Below are 15,930 nucleotides of genomic sequence, written 5' to 3' on the forward strand. Positions count from 1 at the left end.
ATGAAAAAGTTGTGGATGTTAATTTTTTTATTTTATTTATTTATTTATTAATAATTTATTTATTTATTATTATTATTTTTATTTTGAGTTTTTATTTTACAAAAGGCAATGGTTAAACGCAGAAAGAAAAAAAAAACAGATGTATTTTAAGTGTAGCTTTTAATTTTAAAAGTTCTATAAAATATTTTTTTATTGGACAATGAAGTAGTGTTTCGCATATTGACGTTTGAACGATATCTAGAAAAAACTAACGGTTGCAATATTGTGTTATTCTTCTGCAGAGACAACGAGTACTATTATACATGTAAAAAAATCATAGACGTAACTCTAATGTAAGAAAACCACCTTATAATTGGTTTGCTTATTTTGTTGAACATTTTTTTTTCTTTTTTTACGAAGAAACTAACTTTCATGATTTCTGTTTTAAAAACGTATACGGTCCCCTTAAGTAGGAAAAAATGAATTTTTAAGCATAGCGCGAAAACTACTCAATATTTTGAGCTCAAATTTTGGATTCCCTCATAAGAGCTCTTCTAGATTGTGTCTCGGTTAAAATTTTATATAGTTTCAGATCATATTTTTTTCAAAAAATATTATAATTCATAAAAAAATTAAATTCACATTTTTGGTGTTGTAAATGATGTTTTTATTATTGGTTCAATTCATATTTTGATATAAAAAAATAATCTTTGCCGTGCCTAATCTAGTTTTTGTGTTATGAGCAAAAATATCAAAATACGTTTTAACATTACGAGAGGAAATTTTCAAAACTCGATTCTGAAGTAACGGCTCTATCGAATTCAACAAAATTTTGTATGCAAAGTTAAAAAAGAATGCTAATCACAAATATGTGATAAAAAACGGGGGTTCTCATTGAAAAATTTGAAGTTGATGCTCGTTTTAATGTGAAGACGACCCCTTAACAACAATTTTTTAATATATTTATGTAGAACTTTTTATTTTTGAAAGAACTCTTACACGTGTCTCTAGTGTCAATAGTCTTTGAATACGATCGAGTGTTTCTTTTTTTTTTCTATGACTGTACATATTTACGCATACATATCAATGAATATACACTGTAAAATCGATTCAGAAACGCTCCAGGAAAATAATAGGCAGCTGATGTGCCCAATTTCTTCCAGTAACTTATCTTGGGAAAATCCAGGAACGTTTTCCACTAAAAGTCAGTTACCTTTCTGAAATTAACCTTGAAACTTTCTGAAGAAGTGCAAAATCCCCTCTCTTAAATTCAGCCATGTCTCTAGGACCTTCCAGAAATATTAAGTAGGTTTAGTGTTATTGATTAGAACCATCCTGATTTACCACGAAGGCTTCATAAAAATCAGAGCGCCCACGGCCAAAGCTATGCAAGAAGGAACCAACCATATCTCTTGCCTGCAATTCCTACCTTGCAAAGCTGTAGCTATCCATTGACTTTTTTTTCCCTCTCAATAGGAACTTAGTCAACCTGGACAGGTCGTAAGCAACCTTAGGCCGATACACTTAATAAACACGCTCATTCAATCATTAAACTGGTTGCTAAAAATATTTTCCACAACAGTGAAAAGTCTGCACGCGTGCAACTTGTAGCGATTCAGGAAACTTTTTTGTGAAAATACTTGTTTTTACGGGGAAATACGTGAAAACGTGTGCAACCCCGAGACGTTCCGCGGAAATAACCAGTAACGTTTCGGAAATTTTTTACAGTGTAGGTACGTATTTATGCATACACAATAATGCTATAATTACACATTAATACATATGAGTGCATATTAATGCATATATATATATATGTATATATATATATGTATATATATATATATATATATATATATATATATGTATATATATATATATATATATATATATATATATATATATATATATATATATATATATATATATATATATATATATATATATATATATATATGTATATATATATATATATATATATATATATATATATATATATATATATATATATATATATATATATATATATATATATATATATATATATATATATATATATATATATATTGATGCACCTTTAATGAACAAAGTACAATTAGGAAATAGTTATTTGCCATACGTTTTTACCAAATTGTTTCTCCTTCTGTTTCTTCAACTTTCGTGTGCAGTCATCATCACAAAGCATCTGTAGGATGTTTACTGCAATTATCATTCATAGAAGAGAAAGAAAACTTTAAATATCTTTTATGATAGTTAAAAGGTATATTTCTTAGCGCATGAAAGTATGTTTATATTGTAAAGCAAATGAAAAGAAAATATATTTGAAAGAATATATATATATATATATATTCAAAGATTAGATATTTTTATAAAAAGATTATATCGTCGCATCAGAACATCAGTAAGGCTTCTAATCCTAGAAATAACAATAAAAGATCCTACTATAGTTCTGAAGCGACGATATGTTTAAAAAATGTTCTTAGATGCCTTTAAAAATATAAAAATTATTCTTTATGTTCTTGAACTTAACTGCGTACAAATCGTGTTTGCACATTCTCATAATAATATCAGAAACAGTGGAGGAGTGGGAGGGGGGATGACATAATTTGAAAAATAAGAAGCACATCGAAAAAAGTTTTCTAATAATAAAGACACTTTCAGATTCGTCGTTTATCCGGATTTAATAGTAAGAATAAAAATATCCATAGCTATGAAAAATAACAGGAATTTACGTTTACTTTAACTTTATAACGCACCTTAAACATAAATCGTTTCGTTTTGCATCGTAAAAAGAGCAAAGAATTTCCCATTAAACATTTAACTTCCCATGCTCTATCACTTTATTCGAATCAAAATTATGGCGATTAAAAATATATTTTGTTGAGAATAAGATACAAATGTCTGAACAAACATCATTACACGAAACGATTTTCTAATACGAAGCAGCACCAAAATGCCGGTTTTGTTTAAACAGCTGAAAATTTATCAGGAGGCATTAAACAGTGTAGTTAATAGCATTTGCAGAATGGAATGAGGAACGAGCGCAGTCACTCAGAGTACAGTTACTCACCCCAATTTTAGCCTGTATATTTGTGTTGCCCGGCGTTGCACGGTCTACCTCGAAGGTAAAAGTTGTGTCGAGTGACGCATGTTTTAGCAATTTTGTTTAAATGAAAGAAAAAAAAATATAGTGCGCAATTTCCCGTCAACGTGTCAAAAAGAGCAGCTTCATGACGAAGCATTTAAATTTAGTCCCCTTCAGTTTTTTTTTTTAATTCCAATAATTCAGTCATTATTATATAAAAGCGCAAACATTCCGTTTTATGGATTTTCCGACTTGATAATTAGTTGCAATTCTGTCTTGCCTCTGGCCATGTTTGCAATAATGCTTTTGGAGCTTTCTTGGAAAATCAGGAGGGTGCCAAGTTATTATATTAAACTTACTTAAGTTTTCTCGGAAGGTTCCAGCGACACGCCTGGCTTTAACCGGTGAGATTTCTGAATTCTTCAGGAAGGATTCCAGAATAATTTCTGGAAGGTTACTGAGTTCTATTGGAAAATATTCCTGCTTTTTTCAAGACGTGTTACTTCAGAAATCAGGCAAATCAGCTGCCCCTTATTTCCTAGGAAGGTTTCTGAATTGTTTTTACATTTTAGGTGTACAAGTGGGCCTGAAGTGTAGTATAGTGTATAAAAAATATAGCCTTATAAAATTAATACGTCGCAGACCTACACTGTAACAAAATTCCGAAACGTTACTGATTAATTCCATGTAACGTTTCGAGATTTCAATTGTGTTTATCCACTTCCTGGAAAAATCAAGTATTTGTCAAAAAGTTTCCTGAATTGCCACAAGTTGCACGAATGCAGATTTCTCACTGTTTATGAAAAATACTTTTAGCTCCCAGTTTACAGATTAACTAAGCGTATTTATAAAGTGTATGGGCAATGGACTTTAACTCGATTACGGTGCGTCCAGATGATTAAGCTTTTAAAGGGAGCGAGTAAGTCGATGGACAGCGAAGCTTTGCAAGAATTACAGGCGAGTAAAATTCTTGATACTTTCTTGCAATTCTGTCTTAGCATTAGCCAGGTATCCAATGCTAATTTTGGAACTTTCTTGATAAATTAGGACGGTGCGAAGCCATTATATTATGCCTACCTAAGTTTACTCTAAAGTTCCAGAGACACGACTGGCTTTAAACGGGAAGGTTTCTGAATTTTTCAGGAGACTTCCAGGATAGTTTCAGGGAGGTTACTAAATTTTAGCGGAAAGCATTCCTAGCTTTTTCAAGATATGTTGCTGGCAGAGATTGGGCATATCAGCTGCCCATTATTTTCCAGGAAAGTTTCTGAATCGTTTTTACAGTGTACATTTCATTGACGCAATATACAATTTATAGATGATGTATACGAATTTTGATGACAATATCTGTACTGTGTACATATAGCGTCCACTGGTTTTAAATATGATTTTTCACCTTTTATGGTCATATTATCAATTCTCTTCTTCAATATTTGTTTAAATTTTGAAGTTTAATGAAAATTAAGTATTATATGAATTGTTTCAATTGTTTGAATTTTTGTTCACATACACCAAAAAAAAAAACCATCATCCGGTTGGTTGTCATAAATAGGTTATCAAAATCATATTTTACTCATACTACAGTATTGATCTATTTATTATTCATGTTTTGCAGGCAAGCATCTGGTCGTCGTCTGAATACTGACGCCGATGAAAATGCTCTAGTGAGTCCCTCTTCAACCACCCCTGCACCTCCTCCCACTCCCGATCCTGGAGTCACTGCTTTTGAATGCGAAGATGAAGGTTTCTTCAACAACCCCAAAGACTGCAGAAAGTACTACTGGTGCTTGGATAGCGGACCGGCCAATTTGGGAGTTGTTGCCCATGCCTTCACCTGTCCTTCAGGTAGGTCCTTCATATTGTCCTTGGTGTAACTAAGTTTTTAGTGGCGGATTAACTTTAAAGCAGTGCTGTAGCCCTCACCTGAAAATAAAATCAAAAACCTTCTTAAATTAACCCCTAAAAACTTTTAAGGCGCAATATACCTCATTTAGATACACCTCTTCCCCCGTACTGTAGTATGATGGGAACTGAATGAAACTTGAATATGATTTCGAACATATTTTTTACAACTCCTTAAATGTATTGATATAGTTTAGTAGAATCATGTTATTCTTTGGCGATTTTCAAATCCCTTCAGATCTAAGGTTATTTTCTTATAATTTTGACCCCTTGAGGTCTCGTTATAATTTATTTAATTAATGCGATTTCACCCTTTTGATGATGTAACTTTAAGTTAAAAACTTCTCAAAGTCTTGTCTAATTGTACTTTTATGACGCTGACTCCATGAAACTACGTTGTGATCTGTGTCACTACTTGCTTATAAATTCTCGAATAATTAATCATACACTGTAAAAACGATTCAGAAACGTTCCTGGAAAATAATGGGCAGCTGATGTGCCCAATTTCAACCAGTAACATATCTTACAAAAACCAAGAACGTTTTCCAATAAAAGTGAGTAACCTTCCTGATATACTGGGAAATCTCCCCTGTTAAAGCCAGTCGTGAAACTTCTACAAAAATTGAATAGGTTTAATATATTTGATTAGAACCTTCCTTTTTTGCCAAGAAAGCTCCAGAAGCATTAGCGCAACCATGGCCAAGGCTACGCGAATAATTGCAAGCAAGAACCAATCATATTCCTTGCCTGTCCTCGCAAAGCTGCAGCTATCCAGTGACTTATTTGCTCCCATTGGGAGCTTAGTCAATCCAGACGGGCCGTAATTAAACAAAAGCCGATACACTTAATAAACACAATCAGTCAACCTTTAAACTGGTAGCAAAAAAACATTTTTGACGCCAGTGAAAAGTCTGCATTCCTGCATCTTTCAGCAATTCAGGAAACTTTTTTGCGAAGATACTTGATTTTGCCAGGAATTAGGTGAAAACCTCTGAAATCCCGAAACGTTCCACGGAAATAACCAGTAACGTTTCGGAATTTTTTTACAGTGTAGGCTCTGTTAAAACTCGCTTATTCATTTCCATAATTTTCTTTGAGTATATCTTTGAGTATGTCTTTGTGCATATAGTTGCAAATAGATAAATAAACCGTAGAAGGAATTCATAAGGGATAATGTTTTAAGAATCTAATTATTTGATGACATATTTGACAAGATTTAAAGAATTTCTTAATCCGTAAAAGATAGCATTGCACAGTTTTGAAAAGATAAACGTTATTATATGAAAAGTCAGATTGCTCTTCACAATGTTGTGACTTGTTTCCACACCTAAAAGTAATATAGAAAGAGCATCTACGATTCCTAGGTACAGCTAATACAGATTCAAAATTAAAAAAAAAGAACTCATCAGATTTTTTAAAATCATTACTTCACGAAAGTACTGGCCCTGATCTCTTATTAATGTAAATCCAGAGAATTGTTTACTGCAGGGGTTCCCAAACTTTTCAATTCACCGCAATCTTTGAAGAATAAATTTTTTTTCACGGCATCCTAGTTCATGTCTAGTTTGTACTTTCACATTGAAATCATAGACACTTCGTGACACCCCTAGCCTAGGATGGTTCAAAAAAACCTTTTATACGCTAGAGGACACCGCCTATTTTTTTAGACTTACTAATAGTATTATGCTGTAAAAGATTTGGCTTCTTACTCAAATTTTAAAAGAGTGCTCAATGACTCCTTAATTTAAAATTAGCCGTAGCATAGAAAATGCCCTAAATTTAGAAACATTTCATTTCCATAGCTGTTTTTTTTTTTTTTTTTTAAATAATTATTTTATTGCAAAGTATATGCATATTACTAGAGTATATTATAATATGTAGCATTGTTTTTACAGTTCAATGTATTTTTTAACCCTCCTTCACATGCTGATGAAGTTTGGGGGAGGGGGTTGAGTATCCTCTTTCAGTTGAAATAGGAAGCTGAAATTCTTTCAGTTTATTACTATTCACAAGTCTAAAAATATTGAGGGGTGTTCTGTTATCTAGGAGAAAGTTTTTTTTTTACATGTATTTTTGAACCACTATGCTCTAGCCTCTCCCTACGGCGCCATAGGGTGCTGCAGCAGTCATTTCGGTAACCTCGGGTTTATAATATTCAACGCTTCATGTTATTGCCTCGTATTACGATTCAGTCTTACTGCATTCGTAATTATTGGCCAGTTGATGATACACAAAGTAATGGAACAAGGGGATGAGTTTTCTCTAAGTAAAAAACTATAGTTTTCATTATTTATATAAATTTTGAAGCTTTAACTTTCCAATGAAAAAAAAATGTAGAGGAAGAAAAATAGCTGACAAATTTAAGTCTTCTGCTAAATGTCAACTGCCAATAAAAACACATGTATATCTGAATTAAAATTATTTATGTTTTAGGATTGCATTTTAATTCCGGATCTGAATCATGTGATTACCCGGAAAATGTGGTATGTCCCGTTGGATCAGCAGGAGTATCGAAACCTACCGCTAGAGCACCAAAACCGAGAGCGAAGAGCACGACGACCACCACTACTACAACTACCACAACGACTGAGCCTCCAACAACGACCACAGAAGAACCAGGTGGGGAAAATATTATTTTCTTGCTAATGCGAGATAAATGTTTTAACATCATTTCAGACTATCGACTTTTTGGTCTTTTTATTGAAATGCTGGTACAGATGTGATATACCCCCCATTTGGCGACATTCGATTTTTTTGCACAAAATTAAAATATTTTTCTCGCCAATGAGGCGATAATTTTTTATGCATAGCATCCCTGGCCAAACTAACCTGTGTTTAGCAACCCGAAGGCAATCTTACAGATCTGTTTAAACTTGTTTACTTGGGTTGTTTGGGTTTCACGCAGGAGAGATACGTGGTGTTGTTTCGTGCAATATACCTTACAGGAATGCTTATTTTGTGTTAGTTTAAATTCAGTAGTTGTGTTTTGAAGTAAAAACATTAGAAAATGCCAGTTTCTTCAAACTTGAAGGTTAATTAAAAGTTAACTCCAACGTGGTGTGTATCTGTAACGTGCCATTGTCATATGGTGTATTGTTTTAGACTGAGTGTGAATATTTATACCATATAAAAAGGTAAGTTCTTTATTTTAGAATTCAAAAAAACCTCTCACTTCCAAAATTCTTTGTTTTTACAAATCCTTGAGGGGTTCTTGTAGTTTTTAACTTTATTTTTACTGTATGTAAATTAATTTTACAGAAATAGTACGGTTATTTTGTTCTAAAAGTTAATTCTTATCGATGCCACGAATTATTTAGACATTAACGTGCCTCCTTTAGGTACTGAATTTTATGTTAACAATTGAAAGTTCTTTCGGTTGTACTCTTAAAAATGCTGAATTTTATTAATAAATCTGCACAATAATGGTGCATATTTCACACTTAAAACTGTGTCATTATTGTACACTGAACGGAAGGAGCCACCCTTGGGTGTACATACACATAAATATGCATAATATACATAAATATACATAATTGTGACCATACTCCGACTGTAATGTATATTAACAGTCGGAGGGATAACGAACTGAGCGGAGCGAGGTCCTGGCGAGCCAGAGGTCTCATAGTACTTTCGTAATGAGACCGAGGCAGGGTCGGCTCGCCGGCCCTGCCTCGGTCTCATTACGAAAGTACTATGAGACCGAGGGCTCGTATCCCGGAGAAATGATGAAAAAAAAATTAATGCATTAATTTCGACTTGTAATTAATACAATAATTTATTTCATTGTATTTTAATATGTTTACAAAAAACCCCGGCCCTATGCATTTTTGAAGCATATATTCGTGATGTTTTTTGTTGTGCTTTTATGTTGTTTTTATATATATTGTGTTCTGAAGTGCTTTGATCATGTTTTTTTATCTGATTTTTCCCTGTTGGCGCTAAAAAAGCATCGCTAAGAACGATGTATAACATATGTCGTCATACATCGTTTTCTTGGCGACGCTTTCTTGGCGCCAACAGGAAAAAGTCGCCAAGGGTGGGGTATATCACATCAGTTCCGAAATGCTTTCGACAAAATTTTAAGAAAAGAGCCTTGTATTATACTATAGTGGTAAACTTAGGTAGGTATAATATAACAGCTTGGATCCTTCCTGAGGTTCCATAAGCAGTATTGCAAACATGGCCAAAGCTAAGCAAGATTTGCAAGTAAGAAACGAGTATTTTACTAGCTTGCAATTCTTGCAAAGCAACGTAGTCCATACTTATTCGCTCCCTTAGGGAGCTTAACCAGCATGGACAGACCGTAACTGAGCTAATGCCGATACACTTTATAAATACGCTCTGTTAATCTTTAAACTGGGAGCTAAAAATATTTTTTAAAACAGTGAGAAGTCTGCTTTCGGGAAACGTGTAGCAATTCAGGAACCTTTTTGACAATGATACTTGATTTTTCCAGGAAGTGGGTAAAAACCATTGAAATCCCGAAACGTTACCCGGAAATACTCAGTAACGTTTCGGAAATTTTTTACAGTGTGTAGCATGAAACCAAATGATATCCCCACTGTAAAAACGATACAGAAACGTTCCTGGAAAATAATAGGCAGATGATGTGGTCAATTTTTGCCAGTAACATATCTTGTAAGAACAAAGAACGTTTTCCACTAAGAGTCAGTAACCTTTCTGAAAGTATCCTTGAAACTTTCTGAAGGATTGGGAAATCTCCCCTATTCAAGCCATTCATGTCTCGGGAACCTTCGAGAAAAATAAGGTAGGTTTATTGTTATTGATTAAAACCTTCCCGGTTTACCAAGGAAGCTCCAGATGCGTAAGATTCACCTAAGACCGCTCAAAAGGCGGCAATTTCAGAAAACTGGTTGCCAAGCAATAGATGTATTGTTTAAAAAGATTTTGATTATTTTTTTTGTCTTAATAAAAAGAAGATGTTTTAATTCATATTTAAAACCAAGTGCAGCATAAAACTGAGTTCCATTACAGGAAACATCTCCTGATAAACTGTTATTTAATTTGAGAAAAAATGTTTCTTCAAGATTTACCTATAGGAACGTTTTACTCAACTTATCATTACTTATTTTACGGCTTTTCAACCAGCAACTGTAATAACTTATTACCAAATACTCGAAACAGGACTGGATTCAAATTGTGGGATAGATCGGCCTGTTCTCTAAAGGGATTCCAGATCAACCATAGCCTAAGTTGAGAGAGGATTACAAGCACGAACCAAGTATACAGCTAGCCTGAAATTCTTGCCTTGTATAGCTGAAGCTATCCAATCACATATCCGCTCACATTGGGCGCTAAGACAACATAGATGGGCCGTGCTCGAATTGAAGCCGATACACTTAATAAACACTCAGTCAATCTTTAAACTTAAGCTAAAAATATTTTGCACAACAGTGAAAAGTCTGCATTCATGCAACTTCTGGCAATTCAGTAACCTTTTTTGCAAAGATGCTTGAGGTTTTGTGGGGAAATCGATGGAAACCTATGAATCCTGAAACGTTCTACTGAAATAACAAGTGATTTTTCAGAATTGTTTTGCAATGCTGTAGCAGTCCCAGATGACATTTCGGATAAAAATTTCAATGGCACAAATTTAGATTAATTTATCCTGCACTTAAAATCCTAAAAGAATGTGGTAAGGCAGAATCCATTCATCTGATAACCCGAATCCAATGGTGTCTCTATCAAAACCTGGAAAGAATAAAGGACATAAGAGATAGGATTACACAGACAAACAGACGCACACTAATTTCAATATATTGTTATAAATGAAATCAAGAACGATGATTTTATAACGAAAAGTGACTTGACATGCAATAGTACCTTTGTAGTTGCCGTAATAAAACATACACAATGTCTTCATTTACGATTTTATTTTCTTTTTCACTGGCAAAATGTATTACCTATTTTTGCGCAATTACTGAAATGAATTTTGTTTCAGAAGAAGAAGATGAACCAAGCACAACACGGTCCACTCCAGATTCTGCTGAAAATGTAGCAGAACTTCTGCGACTCTTGCAAGCCATCGGAGGGGTTGAACGACTCCAAAGTCTTCTGGGAGCTCAAGAACAGGCGTCCAGCGTCAGGACACAAGAGACGGCTCCCCGGTATGTTCAGCCCAAAAGGTAAGAGGACAACCAAAACGCAATTCTGCCTGCAATGAACATGCGTATGTGTGTGATTTGTTTTTGAAATAGAAAATTTGGTACTTCTGACAGTAATTAATTACAAATCGTCACCGTATGAAGAATTTTCAAAAAATTACAGAAGGTTATCGTATCCGTCTTTTTTTTTATGTATCGACCTATAAATAAAATTTAACAACACGATAGAATAGCAAGATTAAAGTAAATTTCTATTGCGATTTTCTTTTCCACATTTTTGATCAACATTCCATTCCCAAGCTGGTTCCATTCAGCATTCTTCGAAGCAAGAACTCTCCATACACGTTCTTGACGCTACCAAACTGACATCCTAAGAGAAAGCGGTCAAAAAAAGTTTAGTAGAATGTATGCAAGTTGGAGCTAAAATTCAATACCTCCAAGCCTCCACTTTTTTTGTCGAGTTTTGCCTTAACCCACTGAACTAAGTAACAATGGAGCTGCCAAACTGCACAAGTACAATTAATCTCTGAAAACTTGCCATTACATGACTTTACACTAGACAACATGTAATTTCCATACCTAAAAGGCTGAAGAGGCCTCTGTGGCTCCTACGCTTTTTTTTTTTTTTGTGAATTCTTTTAAAAATTCTTCCTGAGTGAATTCACATACCCTATGAATCTTGAGTCGTCAAAGATGACGACTAAATAAAAACTTAGTACATAATTGTTTTCAGTTTTTCTACCTTTATCCGCAAAAAAGTAAAATTATTTTCTCTTTCGAAGAGCAATGGCTATCGTTTTGCTGGTTAACAGTAGGCACGGTTTATAGCATTTGGAAAACTGCTTGGCTGCATAAAGAGGAGGTTACAGGTGAAACTGAAGTGTGAGAATAGCAATTAATTTGGAACCTAAGAATCCGAAGATGGAAAAAATAACTTTTTTTACTTCCTTTAACCAAAAAAGGAAGTATTGTATTCGCGAAAAAAATTTCACTCACAAAACGACCTTAATTTCCGTTTTGCTCACCCCCGAATGAATATTGAGTTTTGTTTTCGAATCGACCACACGTGGATAAGTGCCTAAGAACGTATAGACATGCGAAATAACCATTTTGACGATTTCTGAGTTAATTACAACGAGTTTTCTCGTGACGTCTGTATGTACGTATGTATGTGCGTATGTGCGTACGTGCGTATGTATGTAGAACTCAAGAACGGAATGTCCTAGAAAGTTGAAATTTGGTACGTAGACTCCTAGTGGAGTCTAGTTGTGCATCTCCGCTTTTGGTTGCATTCGGGTGTTTCTAAAAGGGACTTTTGCTACTTTTTGGGGGAAATCATTGTTAATTTCGATGTAAACTCAGGTGATGTTATCATTTGGCAGACACTTGGCGATATATTGCCAATCTTTTGGTCGCCAAGTTTTTTCACCAACTTGGCGACAAATTTCGCGATTTTTTTTTTAAAATCTGGTTTCAATTTGGCCACTGTTGGTGATATTTAGAGAGCAAACTATTGAATCACATTAAAACTGCCAATAATGAGAAAATGACATTAAATTGGAGTAAAAGGAAGTCATGTGTGTGATTTTTTTTTTTTTTTTTTTGAATTAAAAGACCACATAAAATCTCTGAATGTTCTTACGTTATTTATTGTACAGAAACGGATCCAAAAGACCTCCTACTTCTGTAAAGGGAAAATGTGATCTAAACTGGACAATGCCGAAAGAAGAATAATTAAAAAAGAAGATTTTTTTTTTTTTTTTTTTGGAGTATTTCTTTGTCCTTGGTGGTGAAGTCGAAACAGCTGAAAACTGCGTTAATATTAAAAATAAAATAGTCTCTGCTATTCATACTGTTTTACAAAAGTTTTTTTTCTGTTTTACAAACATTGTCATTACCTTATTATTAAATCATAAGTCTTTGCTGTTAAATATGTTCTAAATTTCGTTTCTATTTAGGACAAGAGAAGACACATATTCTCGTCCAAGTTACCCACATGCGATCGAATCGCCTGCTCGACAACCCCAACCATCCATAGATCCATACGACTTTGAACTCCCTGGCAAAGTTACGGAGGACGAAGTGGTAGGACGTACTGTTCCTGAGAGCGTAGAGGTGGTTGAAGAGCCTTTCTCATTCCAGTATAATACACCTTCTAGGGTAGCCAACGTCCAGCCAGAGGTTTGGTTTGATTCAGATACTGCCTTTTGGCTGTCTCGACTTTTTGAATCTTTAATTTAGTGTCCATCCTTGCTACACTGTAAAAAAAAATCCGAAACGTTACTGATTATTTCCGCAGAACGTTTCGGGATTTCACAGCTTTATATCCACTTAATGAGATAATCAAGTAATTTTGTCTTTATTTTTATTGTTTAGTTTTTATTGATTTTTCAAATGTATCATTCATTTTTGGAACACCCTGTATATTCGACTAACAAAACATTTTGTTAGTTTCCAATACAGCAAGCTCAAACACAACTACCCATGCTTAAAACACAAATACACAATACAAAACACAGAAGTAAAAGTTAAGACACAAGTTCTCTAGCTTCTTAATAACGGGGAAAAAAAAAAGAAAAAAAAAAACAGACTAACCATGAAGTTTTGAACCCTTAAGCAGATATTTAGCTAGCAAAACATGCATGAAGTATTTCGTAAAACTATCATATACATCCACAAATTACTGTTTATTAAAATGTCTCTTCTGTATTTATTGTTTTTTCATGTTTTAACACTCAAGCTTAAAATGATAATATACTTGATATTCTGCTTTGCAGTAAATAGTAAAACCACGAAGTTATGATATGGAATTATGAATTTAAAATTGCCAATAATTTGTTTTAAAAAAAGAGAGAGAATAAATATGAAAATACTTGAATGAAAATGTATTAATAATAAATTAATTTTCTGAAAATTTTCCTCCTCGATTTTTAGTTTTAAAAAAATTCAAATTGTAAGTGCCGTATAAAGATTTTTAGTCAGTTTTCGACTACGAAAAGCAACCATTAATCAGAATTTAGTATAGAAACGAAAAAGGCTTTTTGTTTTTATGCCATTTCTTCTTGCTATTTTCATCTCGAAGAAACGGCTAAAATTTTTTTACTGTTTTTTAGTAATGATGACATTTAAAAAAAATTACATGTCCACAGCAGATTATTCGAATCTTAGGTAATCGAACTGTCCAATTATCCGAACATTACATCCTTCCCCTTTTTGCACGGCTGAACATGCAAAATCAAAAACATTTCCCCAATGTATAAAAAAAAAATAAGGTTTTCTGTGAAGGAGGTTGAATCAAAGCGAAGAAAACAGAATTCTAGCTGAGATATGTCCTAAACTGGATGATGTTGTGGAGGAAAATTGTTCACGTACAATATTTTTGCAATCTACTTAGTTCAAAATTTCATTGAAACATACACCTTTCCTATTGCAACTTTAAACCATTTTAAATAAATCAGAAACACTCCTAAAGTTGCCCTAGTCCAGTCATTCAATTTTTTTTTTTTTAATTTCAAAGTAGTTTGATCAAAACAATGTTTAGGTATAATCAGTGTTCTACTATAATGCTTGAAAATTTAAACAAAGTTTAGGTAAGCTTTCAGCAATGCAGACGCACTAGCGTGTAAACGAAAAATGTTCATTCCGTAAGGTATTGTCCGTTTTTCACTAGAAGGCACTTCGCCACATCTCCTCGAACGCAGAGTTCCATTTTTCGCAGGGGGGATTGGTAAGCAATACACGCGCTTTTAAAGTCAAAAACAGACATTCTTAACTTGGGCGTGCATTTTAAAGTGCAAAATGTATCTTTTACATCACTTGCTTCACTTGTCAGTTGTCATTTTAGTTACTCTTGCATTTTAAAAACTGCTGCTTTTACAACAAAATGCTGTGATCCGAATATACCTTGTGCCGAAAACAGCGAAATAGAATCATCGGATACCACGTGACGAGGGAGAAGTCAAGTGCCTTCTCTTAGAAAACGCACAATAAATAAAATAATAATAAATTTCAGAGTATCACTCATCCGGCTGTTAAAAACAGTTATCATTGTCAATGTTGTAATTTTTTGCATAAATTAAATTTAATTTTTTTAATCATTACTTCCCTATGTCTGCTCATTACCATAATTATTAATAGGTTGTGTACGTTGACGAAGAAACACATCTTACACCCGAGGTTCCTGCTTATGAAGCTCCTCTTAGGCTTTCCCCTACATCTGCCCCTTTGCCAACAACGACAACACAAAAGGGCCCCTACAAGACCCCCATCAGAGTCCAAGTTGGACGCGTAGTCAGGGTTCAAAACGGAGCACCTCAAACTACAGGTAAATATCTATCTGTTATGAAGTCCTGCATTTTAGGAAGCGTGCTAGTAATATATTATCTTATACATTTCCTTCATATAGAAACTGGACAAATATACATCATAAGGAGTTTTCTTGCTAAGCTTTCAGATGTTCATTTAACAACGGAACATTAGTGAAAGTGTCTGGAATAATAACAATGTCTTTCATCACTTAGAAAGCAGAAGTGTATGAAATCAGAATCTAGTTTTTATATTTTTGGAAAATATTGCATTGTGGAATCATGCTTTCTTAAAGTACTTTGAACAGAAAATCTATAAACATATTCGTACGATCATATACAAATACAAATACAAATACAAAAGTGACGACCAGCAACAGGCTCTGGGCCCACCTAGACTGGTCCTAGTCAATTTACAATCCCCAGTGAAGATCAATGGCCCTCTTAAAACTATCTACTCCCTTGCTCATTACCACCTCTTCCGGTAAGCTGTTCCAAGGTTCCCCTACCCTGCTAAAATAATAATTTTTCCTAATAT

At 33.9% G+C, this 15,930-nt stretch overlaps 1 protein-coding gene across 1 annotated transcript in view; it reads left to right on the forward strand.

Annotated features, from left to right (window-relative positions):
* Window positions 1-15,930, forward strand: part of LOC129227267 (probable chitinase 10) — a 153,532-nt gene that overhangs the window by 121,544 nt on the left and 16,058 nt on the right. Inside the window, exons 10-14 of the mRNA XM_054861785.1 lie at window positions 4,677-4,906; window positions 7,397-7,582; window positions 10,926-11,109; window positions 13,047-13,269; window positions 15,226-15,412. Coding sequence (XP_054717760.1) covers window positions 4,677-4,906; window positions 7,397-7,582; window positions 10,926-11,109; window positions 13,047-13,269; window positions 15,226-15,412 — 1,010 coding nt within the window. The remainder of the gene's footprint in view (window positions 1-4,676; window positions 4,907-7,396; window positions 7,583-10,925; window positions 11,110-13,046; window positions 13,270-15,225; window positions 15,413-15,930) is intronic.

Source organism: Uloborus diversus, chromosome 8 (assembly GCF_026930045.1).
Source record: "Uloborus diversus isolate 005 chromosome 8, Udiv.v.3.1, whole genome shotgun sequence".
In the NCBI taxonomy this organism is placed as follows: Eukaryota; Metazoa; Arthropoda; class Arachnida; order Araneae; family Uloboridae; genus Uloborus; species Uloborus diversus.